The 23848-nt window shown below is 34.6% G+C and overlaps 1 protein-coding gene across 1 annotated transcript in view; it reads right to left on the bottom strand.

The window, feature by feature from the left end:
- Nucleotides 1–23848, bottom strand: part of LOC127467101 (netrin receptor DCC-like) — a gene marked incomplete at its 5' end in the record, with an annotated part of 78178 nt that overhangs the window by 42142 nt on the left and 12188 nt on the right. Inside the window, 6 exons of the mRNA XM_051779071.1 lie at nucleotides 1321–1416; nucleotides 2439–2633; nucleotides 8377–8487; nucleotides 14454–14595; nucleotides 19104–19153; nucleotides 21920–22058. Coding sequence (XP_051635031.1) covers nucleotides 1321–1416; nucleotides 2439–2633; nucleotides 8377–8487; nucleotides 14454–14595; nucleotides 19104–19153; nucleotides 21920–22058 — 733 coding nt within the window. The remainder of the gene's footprint in view (nucleotides 1–1320; nucleotides 1417–2438; nucleotides 2634–8376; nucleotides 8488–14453; nucleotides 14596–19103; nucleotides 19154–21919; nucleotides 22059–23848) is intronic.

Here is a 23848-nt window from a genome sequence, read left to right as displayed (position 1 = left end):
TAAAGTCGAAATAAAAGTGAAATAAAATTAAAATAAAGTTGAAATATAATCGAAATAAAATGGAAATAAAATCAAAATAAAAGCGAAATAAAATGGAAATAAAATGGAAATAAAATGGAAATAAAATCGAAATAAAATGGAAATAAAAGCGAAATAAAATCGAAATAAAATCAAAATAAAATCAAATAAAAGCAAAATAAAATCGAAATAAAATCAAAATAAAATTGAAATAAAATCAAAATAAAATCGAAATAAAATCGAAATAAAATTGAAATAAAATCAAAATAAAATCGAAATAAAAGCAAAATAAAATCGAAATAAAAGCAAAATAAAATCGAAATAAAATCGAAATAAAAGCAAAATAAAAGCGAAATAAAATCAAAATAAAAGCAAAATAAAAGCAAAATAAAAGCAAAAAATGGTAACGATGGGTTGAAGGGAAGATGAAAAATAGGGAATAAGAGAGAGAGTTAATGGGAAAAAAAGGGAGAAAATTCCTGATTTTCTGGGATTTTTTTTAGGGAAATTTGGGGGATTTTGAGGGAATTTTTTGAGGAATTTTTGGGGATTTTTTGGGATTTTTTGGGATTTTTTGGGGTTTTTTTGGGATTTTTGGGGATTTTTGGGAATTTTGGGGGGATTCTTGGGATTTTTGGGGGATATTTTGGGGGATATTTGGGGAATTTTTTAGGGATCTTTGGGAATTTTTGGGGATTTTTTTTGGATTTTTGGGGGATTTTTTTGGAATTTTTGGGGAATTTTTTCAGGGATTTTTGGGAATTTTTGTGGGATTTTTTGGGGATTTTGGGGGGATTTTTGGGGGGATTTGTTTTGAATTTTGGGGGAATTTTTGGGGATTTTTGGGAATTTTTGGGGGAATTTTGGGGAATTTTGGGGGATTTTTTTTGGAGATTTTTGGGGGATTTTTGGGAATTTTTGGGGGATTTTGGGGAATTTTTGGGGATTATTTGGGGATTTTTGGGGGTATTTTGGGGGGAATTTTTTTGGAATTTTTGGGAAATTTTGGGGGAGTTTTTGGGGAATTTTTGGGGGATTTTTAGGGATTTTTGGGGATTTTTTTTTTATTTTTGGGGGATTTTTTGGGAATTTTTGGGAAATTTTGGGGATTTTTTGGGATTTTTTTTGGATTTTTTTTGGATTTTTGGGGGATTTTTCTTGAATTTTTGGTGAATTTTGGGGGGATTTTGGGGAATTTTTGGGGGAATTTTTGGGGATTTTTTTGGGAATTTTTGGGGAATTTCTTCCTAAAATGTTGGGATCTGAAAATTCCCGGCTTTTTTCCCGGAATTCCCAGCTCACCCGTCATGGATCTGGTGGTGGCGCTCTCGTAGAGGGGGATCCCCTCCCCCATGTGGTTGAAGGCCTTCAAGGAGATCACGTAGTGGGAACTGGGCTCTGGAAAAAAACAAAAAAAACATGGAAAAGCGGGGAAAAAAAACATGGAAAAGGGAAAACGCCTGCGGGGCCTGCGAGACCTTTGTGGGGCCTTTGAGGCCTGTGAGGCCTTTGAGGCCTGTGGGGCCTGCGGGGCCTTTGTGGGGCCTTTGAGGCCTGTGAGGCCTTTGAGGCCTTTTGGGCCTGTTGGGCCTATGGGGCTTTTGGGGCCTATGAGGCCTGTGCGGCCTTTGAGGCCTGTGGGGCCTTTGTGGGGCCTGTGAGGCCTTTGTGGCATCTCTGGGGCCTATGGGGCCTGTGAGGCCTATAAAGCCTGTGAGGCCTATGGGGCCATATGGGACCTGTGAGGCCTGTGAGGCCTACAAGGCCTGTGAGGTCTATGGGTCCATATGGGGCCTGTGAGGCCTATAAGACCTGTGAGGCCTGTAGGGTCTGTGAAGCCTATGGGGGCCTGTGAGGCCTATAAAGCCTTTGAGGCCTATGAGGCCTGTGAGGCCTATAGGGCCTGTGAAGCCTGTGAGGCCTATGAGGCCTGTGAGGCCTACAAAGCCTTTGAGGCCTACAAGGCCTGTGAGGCCTATGAGACCACATGAGGCCTGCGAGGCCTACAAAGCCTTTGAGGCCTACAAAGCCTTTGAGGCCTACAAGGCCTTTGAGGCCTATAAGGCCTGTGAGGCCTATAGGGCCTGTGAAGCCTGTGAGGCCTATGAGGCCTGTGAGGCCTACAAAGCCTTTGAGGCCTACAAGGCCTGTGAGGCCTATGGGACCAAATGGGGCCAGTGAGGCCTACAAGGCCTGTGAGGCCTATGAGGCCTACAAGAACTGTGAGGCCTACAAGGCCTATAAAGCCTGTGAGGCCTACAAGGCCTGTGAGGCCTGTGAGACCACACGAGGCCTGCGAGGCCTACAAAGCCTTCGAGGCCTACAAGGCCTCTCCAACCTCCCTTCTCCAAACCCAACACAATCCCTGAGGCGAATCCCTTTCCCCCCCAAGCCCCGAATCCCGGGAAAACTTCCCTCACCCAAGTTTTCTATGGAATAATAACGCTGCTTGTTGTCCACCCGCACGGTCTCGGCGTAGGGGCTGCCGACGCCGTAGCCGATGATGTAGCCGCGGACCACCACGTTGGGGTTCAAGGGCGGCGTCCAGGTCATCACGATGCCGGTGGCCAAGGGCCGGACGTGGAGGGAACTGGGTTGGTCGGGCACTTGGGATTCTGGAATTCCCAGGAAAAAAAAATAGTGGGAATTAAGCTTTAGCGGGCCCGGAATTCCCGGGATTTTTTAGAGGATTTTTCTGAAATTTTTAGAGAATTTTCCCGAAATTTTTAGAGATTTTTCCCAAAATTTTTAGAGAATTTTCCCGAATTTTTTAGAGAATTTTCCTGAAATTTTTAGAGAATTTTTCCAATATTTTTAGAGAATTTTCCCAAATTTTTTAGAGAATTTTCCCAATATTTTTTAGAGAATTTTCCCGAAATTTTTAGAGAATTTTCCTGAAATTTTTAGAGATTTTTCCTGAAATTTTTAGAGAATTTTCCCGAAATTTTTAGAGAATTTTCCCAATATTTTTAGAGAATTTTCCCGAAATTTTTAGAGAATTTTCCCAATATTTATTTGAATATTTTCCCAGAATTTTCCCAATATTTTCAGAGAATTTTCCCAATATTTTAATTTAATTTTCCCAACATTTTCATCCAATTTTTCCAATATTTTAATCCAATTTTCCCAATATTTTCAGAGAATTTTCCCCAAATTTTTAGAGAATTTTCCCAAATTTTCAGTGAATTTTCCCAAAATTTTTAGAGATTTTTCCTGAAATTTTTAGAGATTTTTCCTGAAATTTTTAGAGAATTTTCCTGAAATTTTTAGAGAATTTTCCCGAAATTTTTAGAGAATTTTCCCAATATTTTTAGAGAATTTTCCCAATATTTATTTGAATATTTTCCCAGAATTTTCCCAATATTTTCAGAGAATTTTCCCAATATTTTAATTTAATTTTCCCAACATTTTCATCCAATTTTTCCAATATTTGCAGCCAATTTTCCCAATATTTTTCAAGGATTTTCCCAACATTTTATTTGAATAATTTCCCAATATTTTCATAGAATTTTCCCCAAATTTTTAGAGACTTTTCCAAAATTTTTTGAGGATTTTCCCAATATTTTTAGAGATTTTTCCCAATATTTTTAGAGATTTTTCCCAATATTTTTAGAGAATTTTCCCAATATTTTCAGTGAATTTTCCCACTATTTTCAGTGAATTATCCCAATATTTTCAGAGCATTTTCCCAAAATTTTTAGAGAATTTTCCCGAATTTTTTAGAGAATTTTTCCAATATTTTTAGAGAATTTTCCCCAAATTTTCAGAGAATGTTCCCAAAATTTTTAGAGAATTTTCCCAATATTTTTAGAGAATGTTCCCAAAATTTTTAGAGGATTTTCCCAATATTTTTTAAAGATTTTTCCCAATATTTTAATCCAATTTTCCCACTATTTTCAGAGGATTTTCCCGATATTTATTTGAATATTTTCCCAGAATTTTCCCAGTATTTTCAGAGAATTTTCCCAATATTTTCAGAGAATTTTCCCAAAATTTTTAGAGAATTTTCCCGAAACTTTTATAGAATTTTTTCCAAAATTTTTAGGGATTTTCCCCAATATTTTCAGAGAATTTTCCTGAAATTTTTAGAGAATTTTTCCAATATTTTCAGAGAATTTTCCCAATATTTTTAGAGGATTTTCCCAATATTTTCATCCAATTTTCCCAATATTTTTTAGAGATTTTTCCCAATATTTTAATCCAATTTTCCAATATTTTTAGAGAATTTTCCCCAAATTTTTAGAGATTTTTCCTGAAATTTTTAGAGAATTTTCCCGAAATTTTTAGAGAATTTTCCCAAAATTTTTTAGAGAATTTACCCAATATTTTATTATGGAATTTTCCCCAAATTTTTAGAGGATTTTTCCAAAATTTTTAGAGAATTTTCCCAAATTTTCAGAGAATTTTCCCAAAATTTTTAGAGACTTTTCCGAAATTTTTAGAGAATTTTCCCAATATTTTTAGAGAATTTTCCCAATATTTTCAGAGAATTTTCCCAATATTTTCCCAGAATTTTCCCAATATTTTTAGGGATTTTTCCCAATATTTTTAGAGAATTTTCCCGAATTTTTTAGAGAATTTTCCCAATATTTTCAGAGAATTTTCCCAATATTTTTAGAGAATTTTCCCAATATTTCCACAGAATTTTCCCCTAATTTACAGAGAATTTTCCCAGAATTTTTAGAGGATTTTTCCAATATTTTCAGAGAATTTTCCCAATATTTTTAGAGAATTTTCCCACTATTTTAGAGAATTTTCCCAACATTTTATTTGAATAATTTCCCAATATTTTCATAGAATTTTCCCCAAATTTTTAGAGAATTTTCCCCAAATTTTTAGAGAATTTTCCCAATATTTTCAGAGAATTTTCCCACTATTTTCAGTGAATTATCCCAATATTTCCACAGAATTTTCCCCTAATTTTCAGAGAATTTTCCCGAATTTTTTAGAGAATTTTCCCAACATTTTTAGGGATTTTCCCCAAATTTTCAGAGGATTTTCCCAATATTTTCAGAGGATTTTCCCAATATTTTCAGAGGATTTTCCCAATATTTTCAGAGAATTTTCCCAATATTTTCAGTGAATTTTCCCACTATTTTCCTCCAATTTTCCCAATATTAATTTGAATATTTTCCCAATATTTTCATCCAATTTTCCCACTATTTATTTGAATATTTCCCCCCTATTTTCCTCCAATATTCCCAATAATAATTTGAATATTTTCCCACTATTTTCCCAGAATTTTCCCACTATTTTCCTCCAATTTTCCCACTATTTATTTGAATTTTTTCCCACTATTTTCATCCAATTTTCCCACTATTTATTTGAATATTTTCCCACTATTTTCCCAGTATTTTCCCAACATTTATTTGAATATTTTCCCACTATTTTCATCCAATTTTCCCAATATTTATTTGAATATTTTTCCCTATTTCCATCCAATATTCCCACTATTTATTTGAATATTTTCCCACTATTTTCACCCAATTTTCCCAACATTTATTTGAATATTTTCCCACTATTTTCCTCCAATTTTCCCACTATTTTAAGACAATATTCCCAATATTTATTTGAATATTTTCCCACTATTTTCATCCATTTTTCCCAATATTTATTTGAATATTTTCCCCTGTTTTCACCCAATTTTCCCACTATTTATTTGAATATTTCCCTCCTATTTTCCTCCAATATTCCCAATAATAATTTGAATATTTTCCCACTATTTTCATCCAATTTTCCCTCTATTTATTTGAATATTTTCCCACTATTTTCATCCAATTTTCCCACTATTTATTTGAATATTTTCCCACTATTTCCATCCAATTTTCCCACTATTTATTTGAATATTTTCCCCCTATTTTCCCTCAATATTCCCTCTATTTATTTGAATATTTTCCCACTATTTTCACCCAATTTTCCCACTATTTATTTGAATATTCTCCCACTATTTTCATCCAATTTTCCCACTATTTTCCCAGAATATTCCCAATAATAATTTGAATATTTTCCCACTATTTTCCCAGAATTTTCCCACTATTTTCATCCAATTTTCCCAATATTTATTTGAATATTTTCCCCTGTTTTCACCCAATTTTCCCACTATTTATTTGAATATTTTCCCAATATTTTCATCCAATTTTCCCACTATTTATTTGAATATTTCCCCCCTATTTTCCTCCAATATTCCCAATAATAATTTGAATATTTTCCCACTATTTTCCCAGAATTTTCCCACTATTTTCCTCCAATTTTCCCACTATTTATTTGAATTTTTTCCCACTATTTTCATCCAATTTTCCCACTATTTATTTGAATATTTTCCCACTATTTTCCCAGTATTTTCCCACTATTTATTTGAATATTACCCCACTATTTTCATCCAATTTTCCCACTATTTATTTGAATATTTTCCCACTATTTTCCTCCAAATTTCCCACTATTTATTTGAATATTTTCCCACTATTTTCCTCCAAATTTCCCACTATTTATTTGAATATTTTCCCACTATTTTAATAGAATTTTCCCAATATTTATTTGAATATTTTCTTCCTATTTCCATCCAATTTTCTCACTATTTTAAGACAATATTCCCAATATTAATTTGAATATTTTCCCACTATTTTCATCCAATTTTCCCACTATTTTAAGACAATATTCCCAATATTTATTTGAATATTTTCCCACTATTTTCCCAGAATTTTCCCAATATTTTCATCCAATTCTCCCACTATTTATTTGAATTTTTTCCCCCTATTTTCACCCAATTTTCCCACTATTTATTTGAATATTTTCCCCCTTTTTTCACCCAATTTTCCCAATATTTATTTGAATATTTTCCCACTATTTTCCCAGAATTTTCCCAATATTTATTTGAATATTTTCCCAATATTTTCCTCCAATTTTCCCAATATTTATTTGAATATTTCCCCAATATTTTCATCCAATTTTCCCAATATTTTCATCCAATTTTCCCACTATTTATTTGAATATTTTCCCAGAATTTTCCCACTATTTTCACAGAATTTTCCCAACATTTATTTGAATATTTTCCCCCTATTTTCCTCCAATTTTCCCACTATTTATTTGAATATTTTCCCAATATTTTCCTCCAATATTCCCACTATTTATTTGAATATTTTCCCACAATTTTCATCCAATATTCCCAATATTTATTTGAATATTTTCCCACTATTTTCATCCAATTTTCCCACTATTTTCCTCCAATTTTCCCACTATTTATTTGAATATTTTCCCAATATTTTCATCCAATTTTCCCACTATTTATTTGAATATTTTCCCACTATTTTCCTCCAATTTTCCCACTATTTTAAGACAATATTCCCATTATTAATTTGAATATTTTCCCAGAATTTTCCCACTATTTTCCTCCAATTTTCCCACTATTTATTTGAATATTTCCCCCCTATTTTCCTCCAATATTCCCAATATTAATTTGAATATTTTCCCACTATTTTCCTCCAATTTTCCCAATATTAATTTGAATATTTTCCCACTATTTTCATCCAATTTTCCCACTATTTATTTGAATATTTCCCCACTATTTTCCTCCAATTTTCCCACTATTTATTTGAATTTTTTCCCACTATTTTCCTCCAATTTTCCCAACATTTATTTGAATATTTTCCCTCTATTTTCATCCAATTTCCCCACTATTTTCACCCAATTTTCCCACTATTTATTTGAATATTTCCCCACTATTTTCACCCAATTTTCCCACTATTTATTTGAATATTTTCCCACTATTTTCCTCCAATTTTCCCAATATTTATTTGAATTTTTTCCCACTATTTTCCTCCAATTTTCCCACTATTTATTTGAATATTTTCCCACTATTTTCACCCAATTTTCCCAACATTTATTTGAATATTTTCCCACTATTTTCCTCCAATTTTCCCACTATTTTAAGACAATATTCCCAATATTAATTTGAATATTTTCCCACTATTTTCCTCCAATTTTCCCAACATTTATTTGAATATTTCCCCCCTATTTTCTTCCAATATTCCCAATAATAATTTGAATTTTTTCCCACTATTTTCCCTCAATTTTCCCAACATTTATTTGAATTTTTTCCCACTATTTTCCTCCAATTTTCCCAACATTTATTTGAATATTTTCCCACTATTTTCCCTCAATATTCCCACTATTAATTTGAATATTTCCCCCCTATTTTCCTCCAATATTCCCAATAATAATTTGAATTTCCCCCCCCATTTTTTCCCCCAATATTCCCAATATTTCCCTCCAATTCCCCCCAAATTTCCCCCCCATTTTTCCCACTTTCCCAGCCCATTTTTCCCCCTCTTCCCACCCTTTTTTTCCCGGGAATTCCGTTACCATCCAGGTCGTTCTCCGGCGTCTCCGCCGTCACCCATTCCGAGGCCGGGCCCGTCCCGTTCACCGTCATGGCCGACACCTGGAAGCTGTACTGGCTGCCCTTTTCCAACCCTGGAAACCCCAAAAAATGGGAATATCAACCCAAAAAACCAGGAAAATAATTGAACCAAAAAAAATCAGATTTCGGTGCTTTTTTTAACCTATTTTGGCTTTTTTTCCGTGATTTTTCCCTTTTTTCCATCCATTTTTTCCCATCTGTTTGTTCTCATTTTTCCATCTTTTTTCCATCTATTTTTCCTTGTTTTCCATCTATTTTTCCTTAATTTTCATTTTTCCTATTTTCCATCTATTTTTCCCTTTTTTCCCTCTATTTTTCCATTTTTTTCACCAATTTTTCCATTTTTCCATTTATTTTCCATCTTTTTTCCATCTATTTTTCCTTAATTTTCATTTTTCCTTTTTTCCATCTATTTTTCTTTTTTTTCACCATTTTTTCCCTTTTTCCCTCTATTTTCCCTTTTTTTCCATCTATTTTTCCTTAATTTTCATTTTTCCTATTTTCCATCAATTTTTCCTTTTTTTCCCTCTATTTTTCCCTTTTTTTCACCAATTTTTCCATTTTTCCATCTATTTTTCCTTCTTTTCCATCCATTTTTCCTTAATTTTCATTTTTCCTATTTTCCACCTATTTTTCCTTTTTTCCCTCTATTTTTCCTTGTTTTCCATCTATTTTTCCTTAATTTTCATTTTTCATTTTTCCCTCTATTTTTCCTTATTTTCCACCAATTTTTCCCTTTTTTCCATCTATTTTTCCTTAATTTTCATTTTTCCTATTTTCCATCAATTTTTCCTTGTTTTCCCTCTATTTTTCCTTTTTTTCCCTCTATTTTCCATTTTTCCATCTATTTTTATTTGTTTTCCACCCATTTTTCCTTAATTTTAATTTTTCCTTTTTTCCATCTATTTTTCCTTATTTTCCATCTTTTTTCAATCTATTTTTCCTTAATTTTCATTTTTCCTTATTTTCCATCAATTTTTCCTTTTTTTCCCTCTATTTTTCCCTGTTTTTCCATCTATTTTTCCATTTTTCCACCTAATTTTTTTCCATCGATTTTTCCATTTTTTCCACCAATTTTTCCTTCTTTTCCATCCATTTTTCCTTAATTTTCATTTTTCCTTTTTTTCCACCTATTTTTCCCTTTTTTCCATCTATTTTCCCTTTTTTTCCATCTATTTTTCCTTAATTTTCATTTTTCCTATTTTCCACCAATTTTTCCTTTTTTCCCTCTATTTTTCCTTTTTTCACCAATTTTTCCATTTTTCCACCAATTTTTCCTTATTTTCCATCCATTTTTCCTTAATTTTCATTTTTCATTTTTCCCTCTATTTTTCTATTTTTTTCCCTCTATTTTTCCTTCTTTTCCATCCATTTTTCCTTAATTTTCATTTTTCATTTTTTCCCTCTATTTTTCTATTGTTTTACCTCTATTTTTCCTTTTTTCACCAATTTTTCCATTTTTCCATCTATTTTTATTTGTTTTCCATCCATTTTTCCTTAATTTTCATTTTTCCTGATTTTCCACCATTTTTTCCATTTTTCCATTTATTTTTCCATCTTTTTTCCATCTATTTTTCCTTAATTTTCATATTTCCTTTTTTCCATCTATTTTTCCTTTTTTTCACCAATTTTTCCTTTTTTCCATCTATTTTTCCTTGTTTTCCATCTATTTTTCCTTAATTTCCATTTTTCCTTTTTTTCCCATTTATTTTCCATTTTTTTCCCTCCATTTTCCCTTTTTCCATCTATTTTTCCTTAATTTTCATTTTTCCTATTTTCCATCAATTTTTCCTTTTTTTCCCTCTATTTTTCCCTTTTTTTCACCAATTTTCCCTTTTTTCCACCAATTTTTCCTTATTTTCCATCCATTTTTCCTTAATTTTCATTTTTCCTGATTTTCCACCATTTTTTCCATTTTTCCATTTATTTTCCATCTTTTTTCCATCTATTTTTCCTTAATTTTCATTTTTCCTTTTTTCCATCTATTTTTCTTTTTTTTCACCATTTTTTCCCTTTTTCCCTCTATTTTCCCTTTTTTTCCATCTATTTTTCCTTAATTTTCATTTTTCATTTTTTCCCTCTATTTTTCCTTATTTTCCACCAATTTTTCCCTTTTTTCCATCTATTTTTCCTTAATTTTCATTTTTCCTATTTTCCATCAATTTTTCCTTGTTTTCCCTCTATTTTTCCTTTTTTTCCCTCTACTTTCCATTTTTCCATCTATTTTTATTTGTTTTCCACCCATTTTTCCTTAATTTTCATTTTCCCTTTTTTCCATCTATTTTTCCTTATTTTCCATCTTTTTTCAATCTATTTTTCCTTAATTTTCATTTTTCCTTATTTTCCATCAATTTTTCCTTTTTTTCCCTCTATTTTTCCCTGTTTTTCCATCTATTTTTCCATTTTTCCACCTAATTTTTTTCCATCGATTTTTCCATTTTTTCCACCAATTTTCCTTGTTTTCCATCCATTTTTCCTTAATTTTCATTTTTCATTTTTTCCCCTTTATTTTTCCTTTTTTCCACCAATTTTCCTTGTTTTCCATCCATTTTTCCTTAATTTTCATTTTTCCTTTTTTCCACCATTTTTTCCTTTTTTTTCCCATTAATTTTTCCTTTTTCCCACCAATTTTCCCTTTTTTTCCATTTATTTTTCCTTTTTTTCCTCTATTTTTCCTTGTTTTCCATCCATTTTTCCTTAATTTTCATTTTTCCTTTTTTTCCACCTATTTTTCCCTTTTTTCCATCTATTTTCCCTTTTTTTCCATCTATTTTTCCTTAATTTTCATTTTTCCTATTTTCCACCAATTTTTCCTTTTTTCCCTCTATTTTTCCTTTTTTCACCAATTTTTCCATTTTTCCACCAATTTTTCCTTATTTTCCATCCATTTTTCCTTAATTTTCATTTTTCATTTTTCCCTCTATTTTTCTATTTTTTTCCCTCTATTTTTCCTTCTTTTCCATCCATTTTTCCTTAATTTTCATTTTTCATTTTTTCCCTCTATTTTTCTATTGTTTTACCTCTATTTTTCCTTTTTTCACCAATTTTTCCATTTTTCCATCTATTTTTATTTGTTTTCCATCCATTTTTCCTTAATTTTCATTTTTCCTGATTTTCCACCATTTTTTCCATTTTTCCATTTATTTTTCCATCTTTTTTCCATCTATTTTTCCTTAATTTTCATATTTCCTTTTTTCCATCTATTTTTCCTTTTTTTCACCAATTTTTCCTTTTTTCCATCTATTTTTCCTTGTTTTCCATCTATTTTTCCTTAATTTCCATTTTTCCTTTTTTTCCCATTTATTTTCCATTTTTTTCCCTCCATTTTCCCTTTTTCCATCTATTTTTCCTTAATTTTATTTTCCCTATTTTCCACCAATTTTTCCTTTTTTCCCTCTATTTTTCCTTGTTTTCCATCTATTTTTCCTTAATTTTCATTTTTCATTTTTCCCTCTATTTTTCCTTATTTTCCACCAATTTTTCCCTTTTTTCCATCTATTTTTCCTTAATTTTCATTTTTCCTATTTTCCATCAATTTTTCCTTGTTTTCCCTCTATTTTTCCTTTTTTTCCCTCTATTTTCCATTTTTCCATCTATTTTTATTTGTTTTCCACCCATTTTTCCTTAATTTTAATTTTCCCTTTTTTCCATCTATTTTTCCTTATTTTCCATCTTTTTTCAATCTATTTTTCCTTAATTTTCATTTTTCCTATTTTCCATCAATTTTTCCTTTTTTTCCCTCTATTTTTCCCTTTTTTTCACCAATTTTCCCTTTTTTCCACCAATTTTTCCTTATTTTCCATCCATTTTTCCTTAATTTTCATTTTTCCTGATTTTCCACCATTTTTTCCATTTTTCCATTTATTTTCCATCTTTTTTCCATCTATTTTTCCTTAATTTTCATTTTTCCTTTTTTCCATCTATTTTTCTTTTTTTTCACCATTTTTTCCCTTTTTCCCTCTATTTTCCCTTTTTTTCCATCTATTTTTCCTTAATTTTCATTTTTCATTTTTTCCCTCTATTTTTCCTTATTTTCCACCAATTTTTCCCTTTTTTCCATCTATTTTTCCTTAATTTTCATTTTTCCTATTTTCCATCAATTTTTCCTTGTTTTCCCTCTATTTTTCCTTTTTTTCCCTCTACTTTCCATTTTTCCATCTATTTTTATTTGTTTTCCACCCATTTTTCCTTAATTTTCATTTTCCCTTTTTTCCATCTATTTTTCCTTATTTTCCATCTTTTTTCAATCTATTTTTCCTTAATTTTCATTTTTCCTTATTTTCCATCAATTTTTCCTTTTTTTCCCTCTATTTTTCCCTGTTTTTCCATCTATTTTTCCATTTTTCCACCTAATTTTTTTCCATCGATTTTTCCATTTTTTCCACCAATTTTCCTTGTTTTCCATCCATTTTTCCTTAATTTTCATTTTTCATTTTTTCCCCTTTATTTTTCCTTTTTTCCACCAATTTTCCTTGTTTTCCATCCATTTTTCCTTAATTTTCATTTTTCCTTTTTTCCACCATTTTTTCCTTTTTTTTCCCATTAATTTTTCCTTTTTCCCACCAATTTTCCCTTTTTTCCATTTATTTTTCCTTTTTTTCCTCTATTTTTCCATGTTTTCCATCCATTTTTCCTTAATTTTCATTTTTCCTATTTTCCACCTATTTTTCCTTTTTTCCCTCTATTTTTCCTTTTTTTCCATCCATTTTTCCTTAATTTTCATTTTTCATTTTTTCCCTCTATTTTTCCTTATTTTCCACCAATTTTCCTTCTTTTCCAACTATTTTTCCTTAATTTTCATTTTTCCTTGTTTTCCATCAATTTTCCCTTTTTTTCCATCTATTTTTCCATTTTCCCCTCTATTTTTCCTTTTTTCACCAATTTTTCCTTTTTTCCATCTATTTTTCCTTGTTTTCCATCTATTTTTCCTTAATTTCCATTTTTCCTTTTTTTCCCATTTATTTTCCATTTTTTTCCCTCCATTTTCCCTTTTTCCATCTATTTTTCCTTAATTTTCATTTTTCCTATTTTCCATCAATTTTTCCTTTTTTTCACTCTATTTTTCCCTTTTTTTCACCAATTTTCCCTTTTTTCCACCAATTTTTCCTTATTTTCCATCCATTTTTCCTTAATTTTCATTTTTCCTATTTTCCACCTATTTTTCCTTTTTTCCCTCTATTTTTCCTTTTTTTCCATCCATTTTTCCTTAATTTTCATTTTTCATTTTTTCCCTCTATTTTTCCTTATTTTCCACCAATTTTTCCCTTTTTTCCATCTATTTTTCCCTAATTTTCATTTTTCCTATTTTCCATCAATTTTTCCCTTTTTTCCCTCTATTTTTCCCTTTTTTTCACCAATTTTCCCTTTTTTCCACCAATTTTTCCTTATTTTCCATCTATTTTTCCTTAATTTTATTTTCCCTATTTTCCACCTATTTTTCCTTATTTTCCACCCATTTTTCCTTATTTCCCACCAATTTTTCCTTCTTTTCCATCCATTTTCCCTTAATTTTCATTTCCCCTTTTTTCCATCCATTTCTCCCACAAAGGGAAAAAAAAAAATCCCATTTTTCCCCTCCAAAAATCCCCATTTTTAGGCTAAAAAACCCCCCAAAATTCACATTTTTAGGCTAAAAAATCCCCCAAAATTCACATTTTTAGGCTAAAAAATCCCCAAAAATCCCCATTTTTAGGCTAAAAAATCCCCAAAAATCCCCATTTTTAGGCTAAAAAATCCCCAAAAATCCCCATTTTTAGGCTAAAAAATCCCCAAAAATCCCCATTTTTAGGCTAAAAAACCCCTCAAAATTCACATTTTTAGGCTAAAAAATCCCCAAAAATTCACATTTTTAGGCTAAAAAAATCCCCAAAAATTCACATTTTTAGGCTAAAAAACCCCCAAAAATCCCCATTTTTAGGCTAAAAAATCCCCAAAAATTCACATTTTTCGTCCTAAAAATCCCATTTTTTTGGGATTTCATTCCCAAAATTCCCAAAAATCTGGGATCAAAGCCACTGACCCGTGAACAGGTACCAGAGGTTGTTGGGTTCCAAGGTTTCCATCTCCCCTCGCCGGGCGGTTTTCCGGTGGCGGATTTTATATCCCGTCAGGAATCCGTTCTGGGATCCCGCCGGAGGCGGCAACCAGCTGACTTTGATGCTCTGGAAAACAGGGAATTTTTGGGGAATTTTTGGGGATTTTTTGGGATTTTTTGGGGGATTTTTTGGGGATTTTTTTTGGATTTTTGGGGATTTTTTGGGGAATTTTTGGGGATTTTTTGGGATTTTTGGGGATTTTTTTGGGATTTTGGGGGATTTTTTAGGGATTTTTGGGGGATTTTTTGAGGATTTTTAGGGAATTTTTTGGGGATTTTTTGGGGATTTTTGGGGGATTTTTTGGGGATTTTTGAGGGATTTTTTGGGGATTTTTAGGGATTTTTTGGGGATTTTTAGGGATTTTTGGGGGATTTTTTGGGGATTTTTTGGGGGATTTTTTGGGGATTTTTGAGGGATTTTTTGGGGATTTTTGGGGGTTTTTTGGGGATTTTTTGGGATTTTTTGGGGATTTTTTTGGGATTTTTTGGGGATTTTTTGGGGATTTTTTGGGGATTTTTTGGGATTTTTTGGGGATTTTGGGGGATTTTTTGGGGATTTTTTGGGGATTTTTTGGGGATTTTTTGGGGATTTTTTGGGGATTTTTTGGGGAATTTTTGGGGATTTTTTTGGGATTTTTAGGGAATTTTTGGGGGATTTTTATGGGGTTTTTAGGGATTTTTTGGGGGAATTTTTGGGGATTTTTTGGGGGATTTTGGGGGATTTTTAGGGAAATTTTGGGGGGATTTTTTGGGAATTTTGGGGAACTTTTGGGGGATTTTTAGGGATTTTTTGGGGGAATTTTTAGGGGATTTATAGGGGATTTTTTGGGGATTTTTTGGGGAATTTTTGGGGATTTATAGGCGATTTTTTGGGGATTTTTAGGGGATTTTTTGGGGATTTTTTGGGGAATTTTTGGGGATTTTTAGGGGATTTTTTGGGAATTTTTGGGGAATTTTGGGGGGATTTTTAGGGAAATTTTGGGGGGACTTTTTGGGAATTTTGGGGAACTTTTGGGGGATTTTTAGGGATTTTTTGGGGAATTTTTGGGGATTTTTAGGGGATTTTTTTGGGGAATTTTTGGGGATTTTTAGGGGATTTTTTTGGAATTTTTAGGGATTTTTGGGGGATTCGTGGGGGATTTTTAGAGGGTTTTTAGGGAATTTTTTGGGAATTTTTGGTGGATTTTTAGGGAATTTTAGGGAATTTTTAGGGGAGTTTTAGGGAATTTTGGGGGGAATTTTTGGGGATTTTTTGGGAATTTTTGGAGATTTTTAGGGGATTTTTTGGGGGGATTTTTTGGGGATTTTTTGGGAATTTTTTTGGAATTTTTTGGGGAATTTTTAGGGAATTTTTGGGGAAATTTTAGGGACTTTTAAGGGGATTTTTGGGGATTTTTAGGGGATTTTGGGGATTTTTGGAGAACTTTTAGGCTATTTTGGGGGGATTTTTAGGGAATTTTGGGGGATTTTTGGGGAATTTTTAAGGAATTTTTTGGGATAACGGGAGTTGGGAAAGCGGGTTTGGAATTGTCCCGGATCCAGGCCCCAAATCCCAATCCAGGCCCCAAATCCCAATCCAGGCCCCAAATCCCAATCCAGGCCCCAAATCCAGGCCCCAAATCCCAATCCAGGCCTCAAATCCCAATCCAGGCCCCACATCCAGGCCCTAAATCCCAATCCAGACCTCAAATCCCAATCCAGGCCCCAAATTCAGGCCCCAAATCCCAATCCAGGCCTCAAATCCCAATCCAGGCGCCAAATCCAGGCCCCAAATCCCAATCCAGGCCCCAAATCCCAATCCAGGATCCACTTCCAGGCCCCAAATCCCAATCCAGGCCCCACATCCAGCCCCCAAATCCCAATCCAGGCCTCAAATCTCAATCCAGTCCCCAAATCCAGGCCCCAAATCCAGGCCCCAAATCCCAATCCAGGCCCCAAATCCCAATCCAGGCCCCAAATCCCAATCCAGGCCTCACATCCAGGCTCCACATCCCAATCCAGACCCCAAATCCAGGCCCCAAATCCCAATCCAGGCCCCAAATCCAGGCCCCAAATCCCAATCCAGGCCCCAAATCCAGGCCCCAAATCTCAATCCAGGCCCCAAATCCCAATCCAGACCCCAAATCCAGGCCCCAAATCCCAATCCAGGCCCCAAATCCTGACCCAGGCCCCAAATCCAGGCCCCAAATCCCAATCCAGGCCCCAAATCCCAATCCAGGCCTCAAATCCAGACCCTAAATCCCAATCCAGGCCCCAAATCCAAGCCCCAAATCCCGATCCAGGCCCCACATCCAGGCCCCAAATCCCAATCCAGGCCCCAAATCCAGGCCCCAAATCCCAATCCAGGCCCCAAATCCCAATCCAGGCCCCAAATCCCAATCCAGGCCTCACATCCAGGCCCCAAATCCCAATCCAGACCCCAAATCCAGGCCCCAAAACCCAATCTAGGCCCCAAATCCAGGCCCCAAATCCCAATCCAGGCCCCAAATCCCAATCCAGGCCTCAAATCCAGACCCTAAATCCCAATCCAGGCCCCAAATCCAGGCCCCAAATCCCAATCTAGGCCTCCAATCCCGACCCAGGCCCCAAATCCAGGCCCCAAATCCCAATCCAGGCCCCAAATCCTGATCCAGGATCCCAATCCAGGCCCCAAATTCCAATCCAGGCCCCAAATCCCAATCCAGGCCCCAAATCCAGGCCCCAAATCCCAATCCAGGCCCCAAATCCCAATCTAGGCCCCAAATCCCAATCCAGGTCCCAAACCCAGGCCCCAAATCCCGATCCAGGCCTCAAATCCCAATCCAGGCCCCAAATCCCAATCCAGGCCTCAAATCCCAATCCAGGCCTCAAATCCAGACCCTAAATCCCAATCCAGGCCTCAAATCCAGACCCTAAATCCCAATCCAGGCCCCAAATCCAGGCCCCAAATCCCAATCCAGGCCCCAAATCCCGACCCAGGCCCCACATCCAGGCCCCAAATCCCAATCCAGGCCCCAAATCCCAATCCAGGCCCCAAATCCCGACCCAGGCCCCACATCCAGGCCCCAAATCCCAATCCAGGCCTCAAATCCCAATCCAGGCCTCAAATCCCGATCCAGGCCCCAAATCCCGATCCAGGCCCCAAATCCAGGCCCCAAATCCAGGCCCCAAATCCCAATCCAGGTCCCAAATCCCAATCCAGGCCCCAAATCCCGATCCAGGCCCCAAATCCCAATCCAGGCCCCAAATCCCAATCCAGGCCCCAAATCCAGGCCCCAAAACCCAATCTAGGCCCCAAATCCAGACCTCAAATCCCAATCCAGGCCCCAAATCCCAATCCAGGCCCCAAATCCAGGCCCCAAATCCCAATCCAGGCCCCAAATCCCAATCCAGGCCCCAAATCCCAATCCAGGCCCCAAATCCAGGCCCCAAAACCCAATCTAGGCCCCAAATCCCAATCCAGGCCTCAAATCCCAATCCAGGTCCCACATCCAGGCCCTAAATCCCAATCCAGGCCCCAAATCCCAATCCAGGCCCCAAATCCAGGCCCCAAATCCCAATCCAGGACCCAAATCCCGATCCAGGCCTCAAATCCCAATCCAGGCCCCAAATCCAGGCCCCAAATCCCAATCCAGGCCTCAAATCCTGATCCAGGCCCCAAATCCCAATCCAGGCCCCAAATCCAGGCCCCAAATCCCAATCCAGGCCCCAAATCCTGACCCAGGCCCCAAATCCAGGCCCCAAATCCCAATCCAGGCCCCAAATCCCAATCCAGGCCTCAAATCCAGACCCTAAATCCCAATCCAGGCCCCAAACCCAGGCCCCAAATCCCAATCCAGGCCCCAAATCCCAATCCAGGCCCCAAATCCCAATCCAGGTCCCAAACCCAGGCCCCAAATCCCGATCCAGGCCCCAAATCCCAATCCAGGCCCCAAATCCCAATCCAGACCTCAAATCCAGACCCCAAATCCCAATCCAGGCCCCAAATCCAGGCCCCAAATCCCAATCCAGGTCCCAAATCCCAATCCAGGCCCCAAATCCCGATCCAGGCCCCAAATCCCAATCCAGGCCCCAAATCCCAATCCAGGCCCCAAATCCAGACCCCAAATCCCAACCCAGGCCCCAAATCCAGGCCCCAAATCCCAATCCAGGCCCCAAATCCCAATCCAGGATCCACTTCCAGGCCCCAAATCCCAATCCAGGCCCCACATCCAGCCCCCAAATCCCAATCCAGGCCTCAAATCTCAATCCAGGCCCCAAATCCAGGCCCCAAATCCAGGCCCCAAATCCCAATCCAGGCCCCAAATCCCAATCCAGGCCCCAAATCCCAATCCAGGCCTCAAATCCCAATCCAGGCCCCACATCCAGGCCCTAAATCCCAATCCAGGCCCCAAATCCCAATCCAGGCCCCAAATCCAGGCCCCAAATCCCAATCCAGGACCCAAATCCCGATCCAGGCCCCAAATCCAGACCCTAAATCCCAATCCAGGCCCCAAATCCAGGCCCCAAATCCCAATCCAGGCCTCAAATCCCGACCCAGGCCCCAAATCCAGGCCCCAAATCCCAAAAATCCTTGGAATTCTGGGCTGGACTCACCCTGGAATTCACCACTTCCAAGGAAACGTTCCGGGGCGTCGCGCTGGGAACTGGAAGGGGGAAAAAAAATGGGAAAAGATTCCGGTTAGGATGGAATTTTGGAGGAGTTTTTAGGGAATTTTTAGAGGAATTTTTATGGAATTTTTAGGGGATTTTTTGTGGAATTTTAAAGGGGTTTTTATGGAATTTTAAAGGGGATTTTTCAATGGAATTTCCAAGGAATTTTATGGAATTTTTAGGTGGATTTTACGGAATTTTAAGAGGATTTTTGTGGAATTTTAGAGGGGATTTTATGGAATTTTAAAGGAGATTTTTATGGAATTTTAGAGGGGTTTTAATGGAAATTTTTAGGTGGATTTTTATGGAATTTTAAAGGGGTTTTTAGGGAATTTTAAGGGGATTTTATGGAATTTTAGGGAAGTTTTAATGGAATTTTAGAGGAGATTTTTTTATGGAATTTTTGAGGGGGTTTTGTGGAATTTTTGAGGAATCTTTTTTAAATTTTAAAGGAGATTTTTTAATGGAATTTTTAGGTGGATTTTATGGAATTTTAAGGGGATTTTTTAATGGAATTTTTGAGGGGATTTTAGGGAATTTTTGGGGGGTTTTTATGGTATTTTAAAGGAGATTTTTTATGGAATTTTAAGGGGAGTTTTTATGGAATTTTTGGGGAATTTTTATAGAATTTTGGAGGAATTTTTATGGAATTTTAGAGGGGTTTTTATGGAATTTTAAAGGGGATTTTAATGGAATTTTGGAGGGGATTTTATGGATTTTTTTGAGGAATTTTAGAGGAATTTTTATGGAATTTTAAAGGGGATTTTTATGGAATTTTTGAGGAATTTTTATGGAATTTTAAAGGGTTTTTTAAATGGAATTTTAGAGGGGTTTTTACGGAATTTTTAGGGGATTTTTTATGGAATTTTAGAGGGGTTTTTATGGAAATTTTTAGGTGGATTTTTATGGAATTTTAAAGGGGTTTTTATGGAATTTTAAGGGGATTTTATGGAATTTTAGGGAAGTTTTAATGGAATTTTAGAGGAGATTTTTTTATGGAATTTTTGAGGGGGTTTTGTGGAATTTTTGAGGAATTTTTGACGATTTTTTATGGAATTTTCGAGGAATTTTTATGGAATTTTAAAGGAGATTGTTATGGAATTTTTAGGTGGGTTTTTATGGAATTTTAGGGGAGTTTTTATGGAATTTCTGAGGATTTTTTATGGAATTTTTAAGGAATTTTATGGAATTTTAAGGGGGATTTTATGGAATTTTAAAGGAGATTTTTAAGGAATTTTTGAGGAATTTTTATGGAATTTTTGAGGAATTTTTATGGAATTTTTGAGGAATTTTTGAGGAATTTTTATGGAATTTTTGAGGGTTTTTTAGGAATTTTTGAGTAATTTTTGAGGAATTTTAAAGGGATTTTTTTTAAATTTTAAGGGGAATTTTTGAGGAATTTTTATGGAATTTTTAAGGAATTTTTGAGGAATTTTTAAGGAATTTTTGAGGAATTTTTATGGAATTTTTCAGGTGTTTTTATGGAATTTTTAGGGAATTTTTGAGGAATTTTAATGGAATTTTAAAGGGATTTTTTTTAATTTTAAGGGGGATTTTTGAGGAATTTTTATGGAATTTTGTGGGAATTTTTTTTTAATTTTTGAGGAATTTTTAATGGAATTTTTAAGGGGTTTTTATGGAATTTTAAAGGGATTTTTTTTAATTTTTTTGGAATTTTTATGGAATTTTTTTGGAATTTCGTGGGAATCTTTGGGAATTTTAAAGGAGATTTTTTATGGAATTTTTGAGGAATTTTTGAGGAATTTTTAAGGAATTTTTAAGGAATTTTTAAGGAATTTTTGAGGGGTTTTTATGGAATTTTAAAGAGATTTTTTTTGAATTTTAAAGGTGATTTTTTATGGAATTTTGTGGGAATTTTTGGGAATTTTAAAGGAGATTTTTAATGGAATTTTTGAGGAATTTTCGAGGAATTTTTAAGGAATTTTTGAGGAATTTTTAAGGAATTTTTGAGGAATTTTTATGGAATTTTTGAGGAATTTTTATGGAATTTTTGAGGAATTCTATGGAATTTTAAGGGGGATTTTATGGAATTTTAAAAGGGTTTTTTAAGGAATTTTTGAGGAATTTTTATGGAATTTTTGAGGAATTTTTATGGAATTTTTGAGGAATTTTTTTTTAATTTTTGAGGAATTTTTATGGAATTTTTGAGGAATTTTTATGGAATTTTTTAGGAATTTTATGGAATTTTAAAGGGGGATTTTATGGAATTTTAAAAGGGTTTTTTAAGGAATTTTTGAGGAATTTTTATGGAATTTTTGAGGAATTTTGTGGGAATTTTTTTGGAATTTTTTAGAATTTTAAAGGAGATTTTTAAGGAATTTTTGAGGAATTTTTAAGGAATTTTTGAGGAATTTTTATGGAATTTTTGAGGAATTTTTGGGAATTTTAAATGGATTTTTTTGTAATTTTAAAGGGAATTTTTATGGAATTTTTGAGTAATTTTTAAGGAATTTTTGAGGAATTTTTGTGGAATTTTTAAGGAATTTTTTTTGAATTTTTATGGAATTTTAGAGGGATTTTTAATGGAATTTTTGAGGAACTTTGGAGGAATTTTTGAGGAATTTTTTTGGAATTTTGAGGAATTTTTGAGGAATTTTTAAGGAATTTTTTTTGAATTTTTTATGGAATTTTTAAGGAATTTTTTTTGAATTTTTATTGAATTTTTTATGGAATTTTTTGGGAATTTTTTGGGAATTTTTATGGAATTTTTTGGGAATCTTTGGGAATTGCCGACTCACCGTCGGAGAGGGTGGTGACCGTCACCTCTTCCGCCGGAATTCCGGCGCCGTAGCGGTTGAAAGCTTGGAATTTTAGGGAATATTCCGTGAACTTCCGGAGGCCTTCCAGGCGGTAGGAGTGGCCGTCGACTTCCAGGGTCTGGAATTTTGGGAAAATCCAAGGAATTTTGGGGAAAAAATTGGGAATAAATGGGATTTTTTGGGGGGAAAATTGGGGAATAAATGGGATTTTTTTGGGGGAAAAAATAGGGAATAAATGGGATTTTTTGGGGGAATAATTGGGATTTTTTGGGGGAATAAAGGGGGAATAAATGGGATTTTTTGGGGAATAAATTGGATTTTTTTGGGGGAAAAAATGGGGAATAAATGGGATTTTTTGGGGGAAAAAATGGGATTTTTTGGGGGGAAAATGGGAAATAAATGGGATTTTTTGGGGGAATAAATGGGGGAATAAATGGGATTTTTAGGGGGAAAAAAATGGGATTTTTTTGGGAAGAATGGGGAATAAATGGGATTTTATTGGGGAAAAATTGGGGAATAAATGGGATTTTTTGGGGGGAATAAATGGGATTTTTTTGGGGAAAATGGGGAATAAATGGGATTTTTTTGGGGAAAAAATGGGATTTTTTGGGGGAATAAATGGGGAATTAATGGGATTTTTTGGGGGGAATAAATGGGATTTTTTTGGGGGAAAAATGGGGAATAAATGGGATTTTTTTGGGGAAAAATGGGATTTTTTGGGGAAAAAATGGGGAATTAATGGGATTTTTTGGGGGGAATAAATGGGATTTTTTGGGGGGAAAAAATGGGGAATAAATGGGATTTTTTGGGGGAATAAATGGGATTTTTTTTGGGAAAAATGGGGAATAAATGGGATTTTTTGGGGGAAAAAATGGGATTTTTTTGGGGAAAAAGGGGGAATAAATGGGATTTTTTGGGGGAAAAATTGGGGAATAAATGGGATTTTTTTTGGGAATAAATGGGATTTCGGAGAGGAAAAATATGGGAAATAAATGGAATTTTTGGGGGAAAAAAAAGGAACTTCTGGGAGGAAATAATGGGAAATAAATGGGATTTTTTGGGGGGAAAAATGGGATTTTTTGGGGGAAAAAATTGTGGAATAAATGGGATTTTTTGGGGGAATAATGGGATTTTTGGGGGGGGAAATGGGGAATAAATGGGATTTTTTTGGGGAGAAAATGGGATTTTTTGGGGAAAAAATGGGGGAATAAATGAGATTTTTTTAGGGAAAAATGGGGAATAAATGGGATTTTTTGGGGAAAAAAATGGAGAATAAATGGGATTTTTTTGGGGGGAAAAAATGGGAAATAAAAGGAAAAAAATGGGAAATAAATGGAATTTTGAGGGGAAAAAATAAGGAAAATAAATGGAATTTTGGGGAGGAAAAATGGGAAATAAATGGAAAATAAATGGGAAATAAATGGAAAATAAATGGGAAATAAATGGATTTTTTTGGGGGAAAAAAAGGGGGAATATATGGGAAAAAAATGGGAAATAAATGGAATTTTTGGGGGGAAAAAATGGGATTTTGGGGAGGAAAAAATGGGAAATAAATGGGAAATAAATGGAATTTTGGGGGGGAAAAAATGGGATTTTGGGGAGGAAAAAATGGGAAATAAATGGGAAATAAATGGGAAATAAATGGGGAAAAAATGGGAAATAAATGGAAAAAAAATGGGAAATAAATGGGAAAAAAATGGGAAATAAATGGGAAAAAATTGGAAATAAATGAGAAAAAAATGGGAAATAAATGGGAAATAAATGGGAAAAAATGGGGAATAAATGGAAAATAAATGGGGAATAAATGGGAAATAAATGGGAAATAAATGGGGAATAAATGGGGAATAAATGGGAAATAAATGGAAAATAAATGGGAAAAAATGGGAAATAAATGGAATTTTGGAGAGG

The sequence above is a fragment of the Manacus candei genome, unplaced genomic scaffold, assembly GCF_025592945.1.
Source record: "Manacus candei isolate 608988 ecotype Guabito, Panama unplaced genomic scaffold, ASM2559294v1 h1tg000001l, whole genome shotgun sequence".
Lineage (NCBI taxonomy): Eukaryota > Metazoa > Chordata > Aves > Passeriformes > Pipridae > Manacus > Manacus candei.
Note: the sequence above shows the minus strand (reverse complement) of the source record. Positions and strands in the feature narration are given on the sequence as shown.